Consider the following 24,366-nt stretch of genomic DNA (forward strand, 5'->3'; position numbering starts at 1 on the left):
TTCATCGTATTGTCCCTAATTTGTTAACTAAATACATACCGGGAAAAGAAAACCTCAATTACCACATATACTTAAGGCTTATTGAGGGCCGGCACTAGATATCCCCACCTGATACTGAATATAATATAATACTGAAATAAGTAATTAAAAACATATATACCTCAATACTACATCAGAACTCTTAAAAAAATTTGTCTTCTTGAGTGAAATACAAAGTTAAAAAAATGTTGCTTGAATTTATTCAAAATATTTAATGCCTAAGTTTAAAACTTGATCTGACTAAATATTTTTAAATTAAAGCTAAATTTGCAATCATTGGAAATAAGTCTTCTCATACCAGAAAGAGCTATGCTTCATAATGTGGAATCATTATTTATATATACATAACTTTTATAATATTTTTTAATTAATTGCTTATTCTATTCTTTTATTTTGTTCTAAATTTAGAAATAACATTAATGGATGCAAATTACACAATTGATGAAAAAATGGGCTGTGAAAAAATAAACTTAAATATTCTAAATCTAAATGAAGAAAGAACTGTAATTTTGAAGTTTGGAGAAGTAAGTAAAAAAATTATTATATCAATTTTAAATTCAGTGGTCAGTAATATAATAAATGCCTTTGTAATATTATTTTTTGTTTCTTTAATTAGGTTACTGAAATTACTTTAAAATTATTTTTAGCTGTAGAGTAAGTATAATTCTTTATTTCAAAACTGTAATAAATATTTCTATCCTAAATTTTATTTACACAATATCATGAATTATTTCATAAATAATGTGAATTTTTAAAGTTAGTTTTAAAAGAAGGTTCTAAAAAATTCAAATATAAAAAAATTCAATATTCAAATATGCATAAGGTTAAGAATAAATAAAAAATATCAATTAATTAATTAATTCCTGCACTTGAGTTGCAAAGGATTGAATTTTTAAGAAATTATTATGTGAAATTTTAAAAAACTATTTGAAAAATTATCCCATGGTTTAGGGTAAAAATTGTTTAGGATACTAATATGGGCAGAGAAATGTGAAATTATTATATTATTCAATTGAATAGTAAAGCTGGCAATAAAATTTTTTTTGTAAAAAGGTAATTGGCAAACAGGTATTAATAGTTTGAAAATATATATATATATGGGAGAAACAAATAAAAATTATTAATCACATATTATATATGAGAGGTGTTCAAATGAAAAGGTATGAACCTCATAACAACCAAACCGATTAAAATTTGAATATGCTGCTTTGTCATAATGTAGTGAGACATGTAGGGATGCAAATGTAGTGTTGGATGTGGTTATGCACATGTATGGGCACCTGTACATGATGCTGGAGTGAAGCAGGCAATTGTGTTTTCCATCCAGTTGATGTTGTAGTTCATATGAGGACATCATGGTATTTACATCGCAAAATTTGCCGACTGAGGCACAGCAAGGTGGTATCAGATTTCTGTCTGTGGAAGGGGTTAAACTAGCTGATATTCATCACCGGATGGTGGCCGCATAGGGGGAAGACTACGTGTTCCAACAAATCAGTGAGAAAATAGAGTGCCTATTTTCATGAAGGGCAGAAGTGTTTAAGTGATGAATTGAGATTAAGTCAGGCAAACACAATAATCACAGCCAAACTCATTGACAAAGGTTGAGAAGTGACTGGCATATCACAATCCGAATGATGGTAGTGATAGTGGGGGTGCAGTGTTGAAACAGTGTGGACAGTTGTGCATGGCAGGTTGGGTTACAGGAAGGTGTTTGCATAGTAGGTTCAGAAGAAGGTAACAAAATTTCAAAAGGAACTGTGTATTGGACTAGCACTGCAACACCTGTTCTGATATCATGAACGCTGTGTTTTCTTGGAGCATATCATCGCTGGTGATGAGAGCTGAGGCTATCACTTTGTGCCAGAGACAAAGCTGGACAGCATGCAGTGACAATATATGTCATCACCTCCCCTTAAAAAATTCAAAGCTGTGTCTTCAGTAAACAATGTGTTGCTCACTGTCTTTTTCAATGTCTCAGGCCCGATGCTCATCAAATTCCTCGAACATGGAAAAGCCATTAACAGTGTACTGTAGCCTATGGAAGTCCATCAAGAGCAAATGGCCTGCTCATGGAGGGAGTGATTTTGCTCCATGATAACACGTGTCCACACATCTCCAAGGTCACACCAAGTGTTATGGACAAGTTCAAGTTGGGAGCAGCTTGAGCATTCAGCCCACAGCCTGGACACATCGCTTTGTAACTTCTTTGTGTTTGGTCCATTAAAAAGATCTCAGAAGGAAGCACTTCAGCTTGGATGACAAACTGAAGGACACAGGGAAGGACTGGCTCCTGTCACAGCCATAGGAATTCTGGCATGCTTCAGCTCATAAAACAATACGATAGTTGTGCTGAGGCTGCTGATGATTGCTTGTGAATAAGGACTTCAATTATACCCACAGTGTCATTTCATACTTTTTCATTTGAATTTGAACACCCCATATATATATGAGGGACTCTGTACTGTGTGTGTATATATATATATATAAAATTTTGTTCTTTGTCTTAACAAGACCCATGCTGTTATCTTTCCTTTAAATTTAATTTCAGATTCTTTTATAAAGTTTTAATTCTTTAAGCTTTCAGGTCCAGCCCGTACGTTATTGTATATTTTGACTAATAGCAGACCGCTATTTATTTTTATTTTTATTTCTATTTGTATTTTTATTATTGCTGTACATCAGAGTTGCATTTACATTTTATGCACCTTAATGTGTCAATTTGAGCGGACGCATTGGGAAATTGGAACAGAGAATTGAGACTAAAAAAAATTTTTAGGACAGTTTATCTAATTAATTAAAAAATTTTGTAACGCAAAGTTTCAATTGTCTGTTTCGCCGAAACGCGTAATGAAGTTAGCTTGGTTCGACATTCAACCGAAATTTCCCTTGAAAAGCCAGGGTGGACTTCGAATTGAGCTAATTTACCATTTTCCACTTTTTAATTTTTACTTGTTCCATCGATTGGTTTTTACTATGTTTTATATTTTGCCTTTAACTTGTTTCCAACGATATGTATTTAACTGTGTTTTATAATTTACATTTTATTTCGCATGTAGCCTAATATTTCACCTCATTCAATATAATTTTTTTAAAAAACTGTGTTGAACTTTTTCTTGGAGACACAGCTCCTGGTAACTTCTTGGCGAGCTAACTACAATTTCTCTTCTCATTTTCTTAATTTTGCAGCATATTGCGCAAAAGATTTTGACCAAAAATTGGTCTTTTTAGTATTGTACTTACAACCTAGTTTATATTATATTATATATATATCTATATGTACAAAGTTCGAAATTGGGTTCCGGGTTGGGTTTACCTCATTTAAACATTTCTTTCAATAAAGTTGTTTTAAGTTGCTTCGTTTTTTGTGCTAATACTTTCTCTTTTATTTTGTAGACAGACATAATCTCTTGTTTAATTACATTGTTGAAGTCCTGTATCTGCTGTTTTGAGAATTTCGACTAACTTGTCAATTGAAATTTTCTTGTTTTCAGTAACTTCTCTGTCACTTTTTTCACTATCGGTAGCGCTATTTTCTGGATCTAGAGCCATATTACAGATTTCCCCATTAATGATATAAAAACTTCTTTTATATCATCTTCATTTATTACCGCTTCTCCAAATTTATGTACAAAATCCGTTAATTGGAAAATTTCACCTTTGTTTTGTGATATCCAAAAACCTTTAAAATTAGCCATAATCAAATTTAGCTATCCTTCGCTATACATATTTGGCTAATCATGAGCTTGGCAACTAACGACAAGTTGTTCCATTAAATTTCATCTTGCTTCTGTCACACACTGAGACAGTTAAGCCTGAATTCTATTAGTTTAGTTATTTATTATACTTATGTGTGTTTCTTGCACATGCTTAAGGGTTATCAGAGTTCTGAATAAATAAATTCCCACATATACTTAAGGCTTATTGAGGGCCGGTGCTAGATATCCCCACCTGATACAGTCTCTATTCTTAATTCAAATAACCCTTAATGTAATCTTTGGATATATGAGTATCATCAACAAAATCTATTTTTAGAGTATGGAAAGAAATTTTTGATAAATTTTTTCTCGTCAACGTTTTTTAGCGCATTTAACTTAAATCTGTAATCATCGCCAAACGTAATGTCAACATAAAAGGTTACCATGCTCTTTTATTATTCAATTACTAACATAAAAAAATTGTTTAGGCATCACTACATGAGTCATTACTCAAGTTGTCATGTTTTGATAACGGTGATGAAAGGAAAGTATAATTAAATAATGATTCGCCATGTTGTCGTCAGATCAACGAGGTATCTATGTGGAATGTTTTGGTTCAAGATATGTGCCAAGCAAGACTGCTAAATGGAGCCAAATTACTGATCGTACAAATTTATGCTAAAATGATTGTTTCTTCAGTAACTAGGTATTTTATTTAGTGTCAAAGTGAAATTAAGAATCGGGACTCTCCAGATGTTTTATTATGTGCGGAGGGGGGAATCAAATTCACATGCGGTAAAGCCTACGAGAAAAACTTTTTTGGTGGTTTTGAGTTACGGATTTTAAAGCATTCCAGATTTTGGACTTTGTACTGTATAATACATACCATTATTATAAGGAACTTGTTCTCATTTAAATTTTAGATATGCACTACCTACAACTGTTGTGTTTCAGCCTGATGAATAAATTTAGTTCTCTTTTAACATTGTATTCCAAGTTAAAATACTAATAATAATAACAATATTTATGTTTTCTGAACACGGATTGTGATTTGGCAATGCCATATTGGAATAATATGTCAGATGAGTCTCAGATTCCTCTTCAGATAGTCTTACTTTTTGCAGTGTCTGATGCCATGGGAAGTTGGTTGTTGTCACAATGAAAAAATATGTGGGTACTGTTCTGTTATCAGGACCGGATTCAGAAATGTATGTATGTATTCATATATGCATGTTTATATATAAACATGAATGTATGTGTATGTACATATACTATAAACAATCATACATTTCTGAATCTGATTCCAATAACAGAACAGTACTAATATGTGATATTTTGTTAATTAACTCATTTTTTTCATCAATATAGCAGTACTGTGTCAGTTTTCCACAATATTGTTGTTAAGTTATAGTTCAATTTCCAGGAAGTAACTCATGATAAAAAGCTTATTACTTGTGCCATAAAGCACATAACAATTTTTGTAAAAAGATCTTTTGATGTTGCTGTTTGTGCAAATCCTTTGTATTTTTTAATATATATGTATTCTTGTAAAGGATCCTTTTATATTACTGGTGACTATTTGACAGAAAAAAATGGCTCTTTTAAATATTTATAGAAATGAGAAGTGAAAAATTCTATTTGTTGTTTCAAATTCATATCTTATAACTTGCATGGTATCCATTAGCCCAGTACAAAATCTTTTCTTTTAACTTTTAAATTTCATTGAAGCATTAAATGTGATGCTTGGATAAATTGTTTGTTGTACTGGGATTTTGCTATCTCACTGCAGGTAAAAAAAAAAAAGAAAAAAAGTGTTTATGGAATGGTTCAGTATATGCTTGTTAATTAAAATATATTTACAGCTGCAGACATAAAAAGATTCAGTAATTATAGTATCTCTGGCTATTTTTTAATATTTTTATGGGAACTGAAGAACTTTATATGATGTTTATTGGATGTAATGTTTTACTACCTCTTAAAAAAAAGCAAGGACAGAAGTTCTTTCTTTCTTTATATATATATATATAAATTAATCCAAGTTATAACTGTCTTCATTATATTTTAACATGATTTATTAGCTTTGAAAGCTTAGTAGCAGATTGTAATGTCTTTGTATATTGTTTTTCAAATAGCTACTTTGTAATTTATGTAAGTTTTTTAAGCTATGCATTTTTTTTCTTATAGTCAAAATCCAGATCTGCGATATAGTTTATCCTTATGTGAGAAAGAAAAAGAATTCAGAAAGAATCGACTGGAATTCATAATGCAGAGCTTAGCAAATTTGTTTCCTGAAAATGCCCCCGAGAAAAAGAGTCAAGTAACTAAATAAAATAATAATTTTTGTTTTTTTACATATCATGTAAGAAAGCAATATACTCTTTTTTTTTTCTTCCAGTTTTGATGACATTATTTAGTAACATTTATTAGCCATTTCTGACAACTTTTAATTATGGAAGAATTTCTTCCTCATCTCAGATATTCAAACTTAGTTCTTCACACAATTTATTTTTAAAGATTTATATTTCGTAGACAGTGCAGCAGAATTGTTAATATATATAACAATATAATGATATGTAGTACTATAGTGACATGGAAGAATAGTCAGAACAATTAGCAAGCTGAATTTGTGTCCTTAGGTTCTGATCATTTGACTGATCAAAACCTAAGGATATGAAATTCGGGTCCCAATAAGGTTTGGCTGTTATGATGCCTTCTTTTGTGCCTCTTTGTGAAAGTAATATTGTTCATATTTCCATCTGTACTTCCTATAGCTCATCTTGGGTAATGTTCTCATTAAGTTCGACCATTCCCGATGAAGCTTAACAAGCAAATGTCAGATCATTTGAGGAAAATAGTTGGTGTAAACTCATTAAAAATCTACATATATCATAGTATTTTGCCACAGATTGTAATATAAGGGCAGAGTGCAGTTTTTTTCAATATCTGAATGGCTTTGGCATTTTGTTTAATAAATTCCAAGTTCCAGCTATGCTCATTATGCTATTGCAAAGTTTCAATGGGTTTACAGAGTTGCCAACTCTCCCGATTTAAGCAGGAGACTCCCGATTTTCGACCGCTCTCCCGCCAACCCGATTTACAATATATTTCTCCTGACTTTTTCTTATTCTTAAAATTTCTCACGATTTTTATGGAACTTGGCTTAATACTTTGTTATATGAACAAAAACAAAAAAAACAAAAAAAGTGATTTTGGACGTCTGAAAGCAATTGAATTTTCTCTGGGTTATATCTAAAACAAAACCTTGCGAATTAGATAACTTCTGCTTTGTAAGTGAGAGTATATACATATCCAGAAACGTCGTTCTCCAGTTCTCCAATGGGCATCATCTGTTAAATCTGTCTGATGCGTTTGCTTAGTTTAAAATCCCTGAAAAATAGATTTGGTCATTCTTTGTTCAAGCCTTTAAGTGCTATCCAATATCTATTCAAATAAATATGTGTAATACTTAACTGTCAAGATTTAAATTCCGGAAAAAAATATTCATACTTTCAAACATGTATGCACCTAAGAAATTAAATTTGTTATAAATTGAAAATTTTGCATGTTGTTTTTCTGAAAGGAAAATGTAATTATTGATGGTAATTAAATTTTATTTTAAAGGAACTTTTTAAATTTTTTAATCCTGTTTTCAGTAGCATATAAATTTAAGGCAGTCTAACAGCATTTATTAACTAGTGCCTCTTTAACTGAAAAATACCATTTTTGTTATTAGATTTGATTTGTTTATTATACAGAATATTTATTTTTAAATTTTTAGCAAGAGTTAAAATGATAAAAGTAATTTTGAAAAGCAATTGCATAGTTATTTTTCAATTTATTTTTCTTACTTTTGTTTCTTTTTGATAAGAATATATTTTTTATAATTATACCACTTCTGTAAGTTTCCATAGTTTTGACATTAGTATGGTTTTAACTATGTTTAAATTTTACATTATGCATAGGAATATAAAAAGGAATTTGCATCTCATTTATTCTTCAATTTAATTTTAAAATATTATATATACATATATATATTTCATTTTAAGATACCTGTAATTGCTGTTATTGGATCAGGAGGAGGTTTTCGTGCTATGACATCTCTTGGTGGTGCTATGAAAGCACTTGTAGACACTCAGATATTAGATTGTGTTACTTATGTAGCTGGTTTATCAGGATCTGCATGGTAATTTTATATTATATTGTAAACAGTCAGCAAATTTTGTGATGAAATAAATCCATGTATAAAGTTATTGACCCAATTTAATAATCTAAAACTATTTATTTATTATTATACTATCAGAAATGAAGTTATTTTCAATAATTACTTTTGCTTTCTAGCATTTAATAAGTATCTTTAGTAATCCTTTCACAGATTTACCTAAATTAGTAAATTCAAAATTAATAATTATAGCATAATTTTTAAATGAGTTTTATTTTTATCACTCAGTCTTGACAATATTTCTTGCATTATATTTTTCATATGTTATTTTTTCGGTTAATTTACTGTTTAATATACTGTCTGTCTACGGTAAGAACAGCTCCCGCCACGGTGTCTGGTGAGTGGCGGTCGCTATAGCAACAGGGCTAGTATATTTCAAATAGGGACTAACCAAGGCTTGCTTTATTGTTATTTTGTTTTTGGCGACTGTTGGCTTAAGTTTATCATTCATCTTCTCGGCTTCATTCCAGCTGCACGCATCTTTTCTTAAGCCTTATATTATTACTATTAGCTATTTTTATTCTCGTTGTTATATCTTTTGTGCTAGCATTTGCTCAAATTCGCTTCTATTTAGCTTGATTTTTGTAGTGCTTTGTTAATCGCCAATTTTTTAAAATGCCCTTCCAGTTTAAAAAAGGTCAACATTTAAAGTCTCAGTCACGTCAAATCGTGTATAATGTCGCAGAATTTTACGCTTCTGAAGCTTCGGCGAACTCTTTAGTAGTTCCTCTTCCTTAAGTTTTGAAGAGCGAAGTATCAACAATGGGTGAAAATAAACTTCTGAATATACTTGGAAAGAAATGTAAAAGCCCTGCTAATCATAAGTGTGAAATTGACGATTTTGACAAATGCGTTCTACGGCAGACAATACAAGACTTTTACATCAAAGGAAAGAAAGTGTCATCTGTGCGGAAATTACTGCCTGTCTTGAGGCAAAAAATGGACTTCCCGTGGCAAAAAGACTCTTTGTGCAAAGTTTTGTGTTTAATGAATTTTCGTTGGAATGCGCAGGAAAAAAAAAAATTCTTATCGAAAGACCTCACATTGTATTTTGGAGGAACAATTATTTACGCGAAATGAGAAAACTCAGAGCAAGTGAACGCCACATCGTTTACATCGATGAAACATGGATTGACAGCAATTTAGCTTTTAAGAAATGTTGGCAACATGATACGGTTTTGGGCGCACAACCAGTTTCCCTTAGCAAGCCCTCCATGAAGGCATCCCTCCTCTTAGGCATTTAACCCTGGGGGCTTTCCGTAATCATATAAACCAACCCAAACCACTGGTAATTAAGGAAAAAGCTGTTTTGATTTTAATTCACCTTCGCTTCCTTCCGCCATTAAATTAACCAGCTTTTGGTTTAGTTTAATGGTATGGGAAAAGAAGAAATGTTCGCAAAAAGTATTTATTGAGAGCATGGGTATGTAAAAAAACGCTTTTACTTTCAAGATAATTCCATATACATTTAATGATGAAATTTTTAGTCATTATTAAAGCACAAGCAATAAATTAACACAAAATTTCGAAATAAAAACATAGCAGAACATCATTTAAAGACTGAAGAAATTGCTTTGAATGTTCACGGTAGATCAGCTAGAGGGGAGAACTATAAAAATTAAATTTATTTTATATTTATGAAGTGCGTCTATACTATATTACAGAGAATGGTGCAATCAAGTAGATTTCTAAGATGTCATCTATGATTTTGCAAGCAAACAAATAAACAAAAAAGAAGCAAAATAATAGCATGATTTTTTTAAATGACAAAATTAAAATTTTTCTTCAAAAATAAACACGGATTTTCAAATTTATTTCCCTACAAGTTTATTTTTACTCGTACATCTAGAGCGATGGCAAATTCAGCGACTTGTACCTCACACGGCAAAATCAAAGACCGTTTCTTGACTGCAAAAGCTTTATCTACGCCATCGAATTTTCATTTTCGGAAATTGGATGTCAGGGTCTATGCAAAGGGTCAATGATAATTTTACTTAAAACTAAAACAAAATGTGAATATCGCCAAATCATCTTTAAATGCGCCAAGGTGGCAAACTCAGAAGTAAGTCTTCAAGACACCCCTATGAAAAATGGGTTAGGGCTCGTTTCTACAGCAACAGACAGCTGCAGAACTGGCGACAGCTGTTCTTACCATAGACAGACAGTAATGTATTTTAAATTGATATCTTCGTTTATTAGTAAAATTTATTATAAATTTATAGTAACTTTTTTGATAAATGTAAATGAAATATACATATATAAACCAGTTTTGACTAAAAATCAGAATACATGTTTGTTCATCTTTGAAGAATAACTCAAAATTATATTGGTAACTGTTTGAATGTCTTATGACTAAACTTACCAAGCCACTTTGTCATTTTATCCCAATTATTTGATAAAATATTAAAAGTGCCAAATATATAAGAAGTGAAAATAGTGCTGCCTTGAGTAAAATAATGATTTGACAATTAAAATAGCCTCCCTTTTACACTTACTGTTATAATTTAAATATTTTGTGTCTAGATCTAAGCACTTTTAATGTTGTGCAGATGTTTTCCCAAAAAAGCCTAATTAGTCTAAAAAAATTTAGGTGTTTTATTTTTCGCAAAATTTATAACAACAGGTATAGGTACAAACAAGACCAGCACCTCTGTAGTACCGTAGGTGATTGAGGTATTGCTGAACCTGGCTAACTGTTAAGCTCCTGCTCCAGTTTTGAGGGGAACCTGCTGTGAGGCAGTCCGAAGGTCTCCCACCCCTCTTCCGGCATCATCAACTGGCTTTCGGCTTGCCATGTATTTTAAGTGCCCTCTTGCTGCATAAACACTATATGTTTACCAACAACCATGCTATCTCCAGGATTTGAACCTAGGCCATCAATATGGTAGTCAGTGCTACTAACCACTATACCAGCTGGGCACTTGCATTTATAATACCATATGGCTTATATTACCTATGATCTCATATTACCTATGAGATCCACACAATTTTATTTCAATTTTTAGATGTTTCATTTCTATAAGAGTTGACAACAATGGAACTTGCACTGGCCACATTACTTTGCACGCATGTACTACCTTAGTGGATTCAAATTATGAGTCAGCATTTACGATTATTTTGCACTGTACATTAAATTAATATAAGTTAATACAATAATATATGTTTAATTAATATAATAAAATTTTAAGAAATAAAGAAACTGCAACCAATACCTATTTGTTAATCATGTTTACCTTGAGAGCTTTAAATGCTGTGTGTATACGTTCTAAAAGTAGAACTATAATTTTGTTGCAAAGGAGTATTCAGAAGTTTGACAAAGATTTGTTTTATCAGTAATAAGTTTTTGAGTGTGTTGTGGTTTTATCAGCTCAATTAGTTAAATTTAAAAAAAATTCTCCCAATAATTAATTTACACTTTCCTTTTAGGTATTTATCTACTCTCTATTCACATCCTGAATTTCCATTAAAAACACCTGGGGAATTACTAGATGAACTGAAAGCAAATATTCGTCATAGTCCATTTTGGCTTTTGGGACCACGTTGTATGTACCGCTATATCTCAAGTATTAAAGAAAAGCATAGAAATGGTCAACCTGTCAGTTTCACTGACTTCTTTGGACACTTGCTTGGTGATACTTTACTGAAAGGAGTATGTATTTTAAAAACAATTTCTTTTGCTTTGAAAATAAAGAAAATTTAGCTTTGCTAGGCAACACAAATATTTAAATTCTGCTTTCCCTAATTTTTAGCATATATGCTGAAATAAATATTTTAATTCAAATAGCTTTCATTTTGTCATGTGAAATTTTTTGAGACTTGTTTGATTGTAGACAATTCAAAGTTTGAGATCACAGTAGATGATTGGTTACATTAATCCTTTAAAAATCAGCTAGCAATCTAGTTATGTGCCATAGAGGGTGCAAACAAACAAGCCTGTATTACAAATTTACAGTGACAGATAATGCGCATATTTGAAAAAAAAAAAAAAAAAAGTTACTTAATCTTACCACTGTAGACTTTTGAGCTGTATCACATATATTGTGCTGCTGGTTCTGGGGAAGTCTTCTTTTTCTTAGAGACCTGTTTAAAGCTTTTAAATCCAAGTATTTGCTTTCTGAATTTCATTTGTTGAAGTAAGTAATTTATTGATGTACATGATAAGTACTTTTTAGCTGAATCAGTCAGCTGCTTTTCTAATGATTTTTATTAACCACTCTGCTGCGAGTTTTACTTTTCGCATCGTAGATTTTATTACTCAGGTAATGTTATAATTTTCATAATGCAATATATCATGTTCATAATGTACTTTTTTAACTAGTTCTTTTTTTTTAACCAAAATTTTCTAATGATAGACTTGAAAGAACTTTCTACTAAATGAAATAAAAGTGTATTTAAATTATGATTACTATTATCTTAATGCATTTCCGCTTTTATGTGTTATTGCCATTTTATTCTTTCTCAATTAAATCAGAACACTACAAAATAATAAGTATACTATAATTCAACTACACCTTTCATAGCATTTTTCTTAACCACTTAAGTTTTCTTGGCTTTAGTCATCGTTATGAATGTATAAAAGTTTCTAAACTTTTTGGCTCAAAATTTCTTGCTAAAAAACACAAAATATAAGAAATTATTAAAAAAAGTACTAATAAAAAACATTCTGGAAATAATTTTTGTAACAGGATACACTAATGATTTTTAAAAAAGTGCATTTAAGTTTTGAAGCAGAGCAAATCTAATTTGATTATTAAAATATAAAATGTCTGGAATAAATGAAAAAAAGGTGCATAGAAAGCTGGATTCATACTTGCAAAGTCACTACATGATTGTGGTTATGTGAATCCAGGTTTGTCAATATTGATTATTTAACATTCCTTTATAACACATAAAGCTTTATTTCTCTTGGATTTTCATTTTCCATGTTGAAGAATAGCTGTGGGCAACTCATCCTTTTAATAAGAGATAGAGTGTTTTAATAATAACAGATTTTGTTGGTACTAATTTTGTAGATAAGTTAGTCTATTCACTTTATGCATAGTAGTCAATGTATTGTGGAATATTTTAAGGTATATTAAATTTCTGAGTATGTTATCAAAAGATATAATTTTTTCTGAAAAACTTGTTTTAGAGTACAAAACTTATATGTTCTACATTAAAAATTGTTCAAAAGCTAAATTTTAAAACTTTATGTTTTTTTAAACTCTTCATCAAAAAAACTTCTCCCAATAATAATAATTAACTTCTAATAGCTAACACAATAATAAACTTCTCCCCAAACTGCTTATAGTCTGTATAAGTTTTTGATTGTGTTGGCTTATAAAATTCCTTTATAAGAATTTTGAATAGGATAACCTTGTTTCAGGGTTTCTTTAATTCAGATTCTATGTTATACTAATAATATAAGATGTCAAAAAATTGGGATATATGTGACATTGATGTTTTGTTTAACATACTTAAAAATGATTCTTAAAGTAATCATGTTAAAAACATGTAAGATCCAGCTTGAAATTAGCTTAACTTTTTTTTAATTGCAGAGTTTTATGCATTTTAATAGTGCATTTCTAAAACAAATAGTTATTTTTCATATCTTTGTTGGAATTACACTGTAATTTTATTTACAAAATTATAAAGTATTTTGAAATATGAACAGGAAAATTTACCTTCTATTATCTTACTTTTTTAAAGTACATTTAGTTATAACTACTATATAGTCAAAGTGGCTATAAAATACATTCTGTTCCTATAGTTTTTCATGTGTAAATTATAGGAAAACAGTTGCTTGTTTTTACCTAAAATCTGCTCATAAATTTAACCTTCCAACTGTCCAGACCATGCATAAATATATATAAAGAGAGCGGAAGTGAGATTCAATAATATTTTTCCTGTACCTCTTAAAAAATGCATATTTGTGTCTTCTGAAATGTGCCTAAAACATTAGTGGAGCATGCAAGGAAAATAATCTTCACTGAAATTTGGACAGATATTTTGGAAATCAACAAGATCAGTCTTTCTTGTGAATTTCAGAAGCTTAGGGTTTTGAAGATAAACCCTTGAACAGCTAGAGGTTTAACATTAATTTAGATGCTATTTCTGTGAGTAGTTTGTGAGACTGATCTATAGATTTCTCAATTTTCATTAATTCTTAAATGTGTTATTCTTTTATTAATTCTTTTTGTATATATGAAAAATTTTGTTAGGTTTAATAATGGTAAGTAGTCATATTTAAACATACTAATGCAATTATATCTTAAGTTGATATATGGCTGCTGTTTGCAAACTATAATTGAAGAAATTTTCAAAAAAAAAAAAAAAATAGTTTATTACAAAATTTGAATTTTCTGTTCTTTCTTAAAAAAATATTTTTCTTTATGGCTCAACGTATTTTTCAAAGACATCAATATATATTTCAAACATATATTTCAAAGACACTAAAACTTTACACAGTTTAAAATTAATTCAAAAATATTATTTCAACTTCTATGCTGCATTTAAGGTTAAGTGTAAAAATCCATTATTTATTGCCAAATTTGTTTTGTTATTTATTACCATCACCTAGAGAATTGACAACTAGGTTATCATTTATGAGATGCATATGGCTATATCTTACGTTGTGATATTTATGTTTATAAATATTTTAAAACCTTTTATCCATAGTTTTTACCTGTGAAAAAACACAAACCAAAAGAAAATGTGCAATTTAATTTACTATAGTTTATGTACTTTTAACAAAAAGATTAATATAAATTTGATGTTTCAGAACATCATTCCATTTAGAACTAAGAGCTACAATCAAATGGCATAATTTGACAATAAATCTCTGTTTCTCTATTGTAACTATGTCTTTAACCTTGATTTATAGCATGACAATCTTATCTTAAGTCATCAAATCTTAGATCTCATTACCACAATAGATAAATGCATAGTTACAGATTTAGAGTAGATGAACTGAGAGTTATCTTGCTTAGTAAAACTCCCCATTTCCCTTACTTTGAAGATATATTGTAAGCAATAGCTATGCAGTGACCAACAAAAATACAGATAAATAAAGTTAAGTAGTTCAATAAAAGAAGTCATTTAGACCAGTATCATAATTTAGTATTCAATATTTAAATCACTGGCAATGTTCCTTGGCACCTACTGTAGCTTCCAGTTCTGGATAACCTGGAAAGTATTAGAGTACTCTGACCCTTATATAATTATTATTCATATTTGAATGGAAGTTGTTCATTTTTCATAGAATTGTTTATTAATTTCTATAGCGGTGTGATGCTAGATTATCACAGCAGCAAGAAAAAATTGATGGTGGCCAAGTACCTCTGCCTCTTTATACATGCTTGCATGTAAAAAGCAATGTGTCTGCAAAAGTGTTTCAAGGTGAGTTGGAAAGTCATTTTTGCCATAGAAAAATGTTAGAAAAAATTTATATAGTAATATTATTACTAGGATGAAAATATTTGAAAGCTTTGTATCTTTATGTTATCTGTAAATTTCCATCTGTTTGATTTTCAATATAGAAACAGTCAAATCCTACTATAACAAAGTTTCGAGACTAAATTTTAACTAACTCAGTTGAAAACTGACTTATGAATTTTTTACCCCCCCCCCAAAAAAAAAAGAATTAAAAAGAAAATTTATTATCACTGTCACACTTACTAAGAGATATGAATAATTAAAGCTCTAAAAAATCATAAGGACTTATTAAGTTATTAAAATTTTAATTATTAAACAATTCTTTTTTTCCACATATGATAATTATTATATACATTAAATTACTTAGCATAAATTCACAAGTAACTCCGCTCTTGACATAAATATCTGTTTTTAAAACTAAAATTTATGCATAAAAATATAAATTGACTAAAGCAGATAAAGTAAAATATTACTGAATTTACCTTTGATTATTTAATGCCTGACAAAAATAATCTGTTATTTACAGTGATGAAGCAGAGTGCAAAAAAATTTTATCCATAATTTTTCCCCAAAATTGAAATGATTCTAATCACTTTAGCTTCTATATTTGGCATAGAAAAAGCTCATTAGTCATATGCAACATGCATGTAAATGATAATGGTTTGACTGCATTTCTTTTTTCTTTTATTTCTTCTTGCAATAGATTTATGAATATATAGAGTTTCAGCTTTGGGTTTTTGGTTTAGTTTATTTGATTATCGTTATTTACTTAAGAACTATATGCCTAAGGAAATGGATGCCTTAATGGAGTACTTTCTAAGGAAAAAGTGGCTTGTATCCATATTACATATGGGAAAAACCACAAAAACATCCATGCAACAAGCCCATTTGCCTAGAATCAAACACAGGTCGAACTTCCAACCTTCAGTGAATTTACCACTCCTCTGCTGATGAGCCTTTTAAGTATTTGTCTTCTTATTGCAGTATAATGGAAACATTCTACTGTCCAATTTTATTGGTGTGCTTGAATGTGTTTTGTATAGTCAGTATCCTTTAACTGTGGGGAACTTAAAATTTGAATTGGTTTTATAATATTGCTGGACCTTCTAATTTACAGTTATTAGCATTCTGGATTCTTTACCTATTTCTGTATTTTTCTCTCTATGTAGTTAGAAAATGTTTTACTTCAAATTTTGTATTCTTCATGTTCCTACAAACATTTTAAACTTTTAACTTTCTGAAGCCGGCTGGTACAGCAGTTGTACCAGGAAAATGACCTTCCTTAACGCCGGCTCTGGTACAACTGTCGTACCACCCATTCCCTCCCTATTTTAGAGAATCGCCTATCTGTAGATCTCAGGGTGGTCTATTGTTGCTGCTCAGAATAGCCGCTGGCTACGCATTATTTCCCTCTTCTTATCTGTTTGGCTGCATTTTGGCAAAAACCGCAGGTTTCACCTTGCGCCAAAATACTTGAAAATCAAATAGAGGCCATCTTTAGTTTTTTTTAGTTCTGACTTTTGCTATGATTAAAACATCAGCGATTTTGCATGCTGTTTAAGCTTACCAGATTTAATGCAAATAAGAATAGATTAATTTTTTAGATTTAATGCCTTTCTAGAAAATAGCTAAAACTGCTTTTATCGTTTACTTCCTTTTTATACTTATGAATAAGAAGATTTTATTTTGACATTTTTTTGGGAGTGCATAAAACCCTTAAGAACTGTTAACTCTTTAAAAGTGCTTCTATTATATAGGCAATTTCGTCTGATTTATCAGGAGATAAATAAGAGACAATTGAATGCATAATAGTTTTTGTGATTTTCATTCATTCAATGATTTCATTCAATGATTGCTATCAATGATTTTCATTGATTGTAAATTAAATAAAATCAATTTATCTTTAAACCCTCTTTTAGGATGAGATCTGCCAAAAAGTGTTTAAATATCAGTAAAGCTCATGTTACTTCTAAATTGAATCAAAACATCAGTTACATTGTATAAAATTTTGCCCAGTTTTATTTGCTGAAATTCTTAAACTCCTCAAGAGATAAAGGGAATTCAGACAAGTTAATAAAAAAAAAATCTTTAAAAAAGCTTGTTATTTTGTCTGTAATAAGGTGTATGTCAACTTACTATTAAATGTATGAGAATTAGGATTGGATTACGGAAAAGCACTCGAACTTTATCTGCTTAAGGGGATGGATGCTTTCGTGTAAACCTTTTTTAAGAGAAAATTGCTCGCATTTACGTTCCTGGTGGAAAACACCACATGTACTCAACCTGTTCTTCGGGTTTGATTGGATTAATTTTGTTCGCTTACTGAATTACATCAAAGCACACAATAATTACCTATATAAGGGGAGGGATGCCTTCGCGGAGGACTTTCTAAGGGAAGCTGGCTTGTGTTTACGTTACACAAAAACCATGAATCCAATGCTTTAGCCTGGATTCAAACCCGAGCGAGCTACAAGTGTTCAGCCACCTTTACCGCTCTACTGAAGGGCTCATGAAAAAAACTGATAAAGAAAAAGTATTGAAATAACCGGTTTAATTTACTAACCTATATTTCTCAATCAACAGTGCAGGGATTATTTGTGAATAAATAAACTGTATTGCACTTTTCTCCACCATTTCATATTATGATAGAATTATTGCATTTCAAACTAATTTCTCGTGAATTAATTTTGCTCCATTCATGATTTTTTATATTTTCAAAGAGAAAGTTTTACACTTTAAATAAAAAAATACACGAGAAAATACATTATGCAAAATTTGGCGTAAACGGTTTTCTTAATTTTGCTTTGAAAATATTCCAGGTCATTACTGGAAGAAATATGAAAAACAGATTTACTACATTGTAAGTGTCGACACCCAGTATGTCCTTATTCTTTTGAAAACGTGAAAGATTACTCTTTCTAAAATAAATTAGAAACTATATTATGTGCAAATAGAATATTAGTTGAAAATGAAATAGACTTCAACTTTTGGATATAACGATGGTTTTAGACGAAATTTCTACCTATGAAAAGAATTTGACATATAATTAATTCTTCATGAACATTTAAAACTGTTCTGAAAAATACTTTTGATGATTTCATGTATAGGTCACAGATTTATTTTCTCAGCTAACATAAAAGCCAATTTTACAAAGAAAAATTCTCGTTAAAGATATACCTCCTTCGCCTGATAGTCCAATGTAATATTTGTTAAAGTTAAATGATGAAACGCAACCAATGTATCTCAGATTTTCTTTTTTATATTATAACAAAATTATCGAAGAAAACAGATTTAAATATCTGTTATTGTTATGTAAAGTTTTATTATTGCTGTAAGTTTATCTCAAAATCTAATTGTATTGAATTTCATTCTAATCATCTAATGGTAATAAATATTATTATTATTATTTCATTAAATTAGTCATTACCATTATTTTGTTAATGAAAATATGTTATTAAAAATCGCATTCCAGGGTGCAGACTTACAAAGCTAGTTCGTATTTATTATATTTTATAAAATTTTGTTCTCGTTTTCTAATTTCTAATACGAAAATACGAAATATAAATGAAGAGTGAAAACAACGTTAAAAAATTCACAAATTATTTATGAGATTGATCAGAAATAGTGAGTGAAATATAAACATTGCATACATTTTGTTTTAAATAAATAGTGTACACTGGATATGCATCCAATACTGCATATTTATTTATACACTATTTATTTAGAACTTCATTTAAATGAAAGCAAAATAAACATTGAAAAAATCGCATATCTAGCAACCCATCTACTATGGGACAGCGTCCGACAAACATATAAATTTTACTGCATCCATGGAGGGGGACTAACGATTTTTATCATTAGGAAATTGTCAAAGAGGGGGCAAAACTGTTTCGGATCACACCGGTCTGAAAGCTATATTATGAGAATTTCAGCCCGGTTTTAGAAGGTTAAGTATGTGCTGTATTAATTAATGTACAGCACATACTTAAATGGTGTGGAACAGGTGTTAGGACACTGAACATCACATTTGAAGCAACAAATTTGTGTGTGCACTTTTTAGTTTTCTGCAGAAACATTGAGTATATGTTACCTTTAAAGTTATTAAATGTTTCTATAAGTCTGTGATTAAGCAGCTGATAATTATTCTCATGAAGTATAATTTCATTTTTAGGACTGCTGGCCCTGAATATACCAGTTATGTATAAATTGTTTATCACAGCAATTAAAAGTTAATTCTTTATTTGCATTACTGTATTTCTTCTTTATTTCAGTATCATCAGCAAATAACGATTTTGATTTTAAGAAAATAAAATAAATACCTAACACTAAAGTACGTCAGGCAAATATTTCCTTTTATTGGATTTGATTTGTGTAAGCAACAGTAATTTTCATATATAAATTATTACTTTGGAAAATTTTATTGCTTCAGAATAAAAAGTAATTCAGAAAAAACTGTGATTCTAATATGCAAGTAATATGCAAGTTCTAAGACTGTCTCTTTTTTTTTTTTTTTTTTTTTTTTTTTTTTTTTTTTTTTTGCAGAGCATATCTGGGAATGAAGTGTGTCTTAAAATCAAAGGAATGCAATATATGCATTTTATCATTTACATTTATGTTTGCTAAATTATAGAGATTGTCTTTTGTATTATTTTTGGCAGATTGGGTGGAATTCTCTCCATATGAAATCGGAATTGCGAAATATGCTGCTTTCATGAAGACAGAACATTTTGGTAGCAAATTGTATAAAGGACGTATAATCAAAGAATTTCCTGAATTCCCTCTTCATTATTTGCAAGGTTTGTAAAATATTAATTTATGCCCCTTTATCTGCTTGAATTATATTATGTAGGCTTATAATAATTTGATATTAAAATGTTAAAATTTTATAAATTTTTATAAAAAGTCCTGTTTAAATCTTTAAGAGGGTGTCTAAATTTTTTAAAAAAAGAATATTAAAAGATTATCATTTACTGAAGTAAATTTTTTTTGGTCCTAAAAATTGTAGTAAATTTCTGGTGTATAAATTGTAGTAAATTTCTGGTGTAAATTTACTGTGATTATTTTCAAAATGAATATTCTGCAGATAATATTATGAATATTGTATATATTTTAATTTTGAATTGTTACGACTAAATGTTTTTAATAATTTATTTAATAGTATTTTACAGTTTTTAAGGCACAGATTTTAAAAAAAAATGCTTATCTATTTGAGTTAAGGCTAATTTTGTTTAGTTTAGTCTTTCATTATTTCCAACTATCACATTTCAAGCATATTCTAGTAAAAGCTATACTTTATGACGAATATTATTCAAATATATGATGTAGATCAACACTTACTTAGAAAATAAAAAAAGGACAAATATAGTAGTTTTGCAAAATATTTTAGAGCATTTATTTTTGTGGTATTCTATTTTTCTGAAATGATTTCTTTATTTGTTTAGTATTTGAGGCTGTTCTTTGATTAAAAAAAATAATAAAAATAATTTATTAAGTATAATATCTTTATTTTAATTTATAATTTAACTTAATTTATCAATCTTTTATTTTAGACCATGATTATATATCTCTAATGATAGCCTGTCACTTTCAAATATAATGCACATGCACATTTTTTAAGAGATTAAAATTTTTAATCAGATCTTATTCAAACAATTTCTTTTCAGGATTCTCAGCAAGAAAGTAGTATAGAAACTGAAGTAGAAATTGAAAAACAATGAATGAGTTTGATAGTTTAGTAGTCACAATATCTGAGAGCTATTCCTTAAATTTTTCATTCTATCAGAAATAACAAAGGTATTCCTCGCTTTAGGCAGATTTGGCCTTGACTGCTTTGCCATAATTAAAATAAACCAAACCAATCTATCAGAGATGTTTCTCAGCCATTGAATGTATCCAAGTATACCATTAGTGATGTCGTTATGGAAAGGAAATGCCATAGATGTGTTAAACACAATCATTGATCTGGTTGATCCCTCCTCCCCCCCCAAAAAATACGTGATAATCTGCAAATTATGAAGCATCTTATACAGCCAATTGCCTTATAACCATATCAGTGACAGTGGGAGACTTCTGTTTCCACTCAGGTGCAGAGACGAGTGACTGGATTATTTACCAGCAGGGAATAGCTATCAATTTTTCGTGCACATATCAGCACCTGATATTGTTTGGATTGGCACAAACATTGTGAGGAAGGGACAAAAGATTTTATCGCATATGTTTTGATATGTGGTCTGCCACTCTGGTGAACATATGTAAACTTAATTTTTTATGGACTTTGCAAATGGCATATGCCGAATTGTGTTGTTTCAGTGAAATTTAGCATTCACAGTGTAATGGTCTAGGATTGTTTTTCCTGATTTGGATATGAATCCTGAGTTTTAATTAGTGTATTGACCTCTGCCATTATCAGGACATTCTAGATAATAATTTATATCTCATGCTGTGGCAACATTTTGGTTTAGGTCCTTTATTATTGTCAGCACAATAATGTTTTATCTATATAGTAAGGTCAGTTCTATTTTAGTTTGAAAATAATCAGGGGAAGAGGCTTTACTTACCTTTCAAAAGACCATGACTTGAAACCAGTTGCCACCTATGGTAAGTGAATTACCTGAGTTTATACTTTGTTTGGAAATGTGTGGCCACTCATTATTTTATCAGGGGAGAAATATTGCAATTAGAGCAGTCAGTTAAAAATCTTTAGAAAAGAAGCAAGCTTGTGAGGAAATGGTTTTGTTATTAATAATTGAACAATGTCTGTAAATAAATGTTAATGCCTTTATAGAAACTTCATGCATGTCAATTCATGTGAGCTGCCTCATTTTGTAATAGAATGAGTATTTCCAGTTGAAGAAACTGACACCAGTCTTTCAGCACCTATGGGAATCCTATCAGTTAGCATCTTTGAGATACATGGGAGCCTCAGTAGTATAGTAGAATTACTCAATGAACTAATACATGTTAGCTGTTCATTGTGCTATAGGAAGAAAGGAAATAACTTCTATGAATAGAGTATTAAAAATTAGTGAGGAGTTTACTGTGATGGATAAATGCTGTAATAAAGGAAATTCAGGAAATGCAACTTCCTATTAATAGCACAGTTAGTATCTTTGGAATCAGTGGGTGTCTGGGGACATTTGGTTATGTTATATTTGAATATACTGTTCCTTTCCAGAGAAATATGTTTAATGGTGCAGTTTTTTTAACTCTAATCATATAAAATTTTCTGTTTAATATATAAACATGCAAGGATGAAATAAATATAGAGAGCATCCAAACATGTTTGACATGGTGTCTCCATATGAAAATTTATTCTACCAGATTAAACTGATTAACAGATTAACAGAAAGGTAAGATATGGTGAGTGGTTTGACAACCAAAAAGTATGAAATACTTTTAACACCTACAGGGTATCTGTGAATACTTCTGTACCTACCTGAAGATTAACTTCAGATAAGGTCTTCACTACATGCAACCAAAGTTTTGAAGCATGCTCCTGTTTTGCAGTTCAGTATTTTCTGTATCTCACTCTGTCTGTCTCTTTTATATACATATATAATTATAATATTAATTCAGACTATATAAAATGCATTTTGAAACAACATATTACCATTTTCTTTCAAATCTGCTGTGTTGTTTTCTGTTGAGAAAATTTTGTTGTGGTCAAAGTACTTTACCATACAATCCAGCAATTTACAAAAGAAATTGCTTGATTATAAGTATAAACAATATAATATGAGTTTTTTCAAATATTTTGAATTTTTTTATACATTTAATCTGCTTTTCCCCTTTCTGTCATATTAATCTAATTTGCATAAATACCAGAAGTATAAAACAGAAGTGTCGACAAATTCCAAGTTAATAGGAAACTTTCTAATTTCTAAAAACTTATTTTTTCAAAGAAATGCTCTAAAAAATGTGGTTTTGATTCTCTAACCATCTTAAAATATGGAAATCTGTTGTAAATTTGTATTTAATCTGAAATGAAATGTGGTTGTTCTAAATTTTAGCGATATCCTATATAATTTTGATGTTATTTTCAGGCATATGGGGAAGTGCTTTTAGTATTCTCTTTAAAAGATTAATTCAGCGAAGCACGAAATTATCATTAGATCTCAGTTCCTGTCATATTGAAGAATCAGACGATGAGGAGGAAATTTTTTTTGATGCTGAAGAAGAATTCCAAGATGAAGAAGATACTCTTCGAGATGCTTTTGGTACTTAATGAAAAAATTTATTTTTCTTCTTTTGGCATTTCTTCATAATTAAATTTATTAGCTTAAATTTTGTGTTTTAGTGTTAACTTCCTCATATTTTTAGTGACTTCTACATTTATTTCCTTTCTCATTCACTACTAACAATTTTCTTCTGAAATCTTTATTATGTGGCAAGTTAATTTCTTTGATGTTTCTTAATTAGTTCTTAATTAATTCATTTCTAAAACGTTTCTTAATTAAACATTTTAGAAAATTTATATAATGATGAAGCAGAAGATGCTTGTTCTGAAAGTGAAGAAGAACTTAGTGACAAGAATGAGGAAAATAGGTAAGGGAAATTATTATTATTTATTTATTTTTAAAGGAAATTGAATATAAGAGTGGGGTTAATATATTTATAAAAAAATTAATAAAATAAATATTTGTTCACACACCTAGAATTACATTTTCTTATATTACAGGTATACAATTTTTATGTCAATAATTTTTTTTTAAATATGTGATTTGTAAAATAAAAATTTTTTATGGTCATTTACAATACTTAGATTGTATTATTTATTATTATGAAAGGTCTCCTAACTCTATCATAATTTGAAAAGTTGGTCATGACAGGGTCTGGTGAACTCCAGACATGCACACTTTCAGCCTAACTGCCATATTCCACCTCTTCCCCATACACACCCACACACATTTCCCAAGGATGGGAAAAAGGGAGAGGGTTGTTACTTACATTATATAGCTAGAAAAGCTGAAAAAATTATATGCGTTAGTTAAATTTGTT

At 29.7% G+C, this 24,366-nt stretch overlaps 1 protein-coding gene across 6 annotated transcripts in view; it reads left to right on the forward strand.

Moving 5' to 3' along the window:
* The window catches only part of LOC118194069 (cytosolic phospholipase A2-like), a 77,086-nt gene that overhangs the window by 13,424 nt on the left and 39,296 nt on the right, over positions 1–24,366 (forward strand). For all 6 annotated transcript variants that reach the window (XM_035365255.2, XM_035365257.2, XM_035365259.2 and 3 more), the window contains 9 exons: positions 448–563; positions 656–693; positions 5,922–6,054; positions 7,784–7,920; positions 11,383–11,605; positions 15,219–15,333; positions 20,028–20,165; positions 23,412–23,585; positions 23,835–23,913. In XM_035365255.2, the coding sequence (XP_035221146.2) occupies positions 448–563; positions 656–693; positions 5,922–6,054; positions 7,784–7,920; positions 11,383–11,605; positions 15,219–15,333; positions 20,028–20,165; positions 23,412–23,585; positions 23,835–23,913 (1,153 nt within the window). The remainder of the gene's footprint in view (positions 1–447; positions 564–655; positions 694–5,921; positions 6,055–7,783; positions 7,921–11,382; positions 11,606–15,218; positions 15,334–20,027; positions 20,166–23,411; positions 23,586–23,834; positions 23,914–24,366) is intronic.

This window comes from Stegodyphus dumicola, chromosome 10 (assembly GCF_044657685.1).
Source record: "Stegodyphus dumicola isolate Sdum_Otavi_A_Nest chromosome 10, ASM4465768v1".
NCBI classification, from domain to species: Eukaryota; Metazoa; Arthropoda; class Arachnida; order Araneae; family Eresidae; genus Stegodyphus; species Stegodyphus dumicola.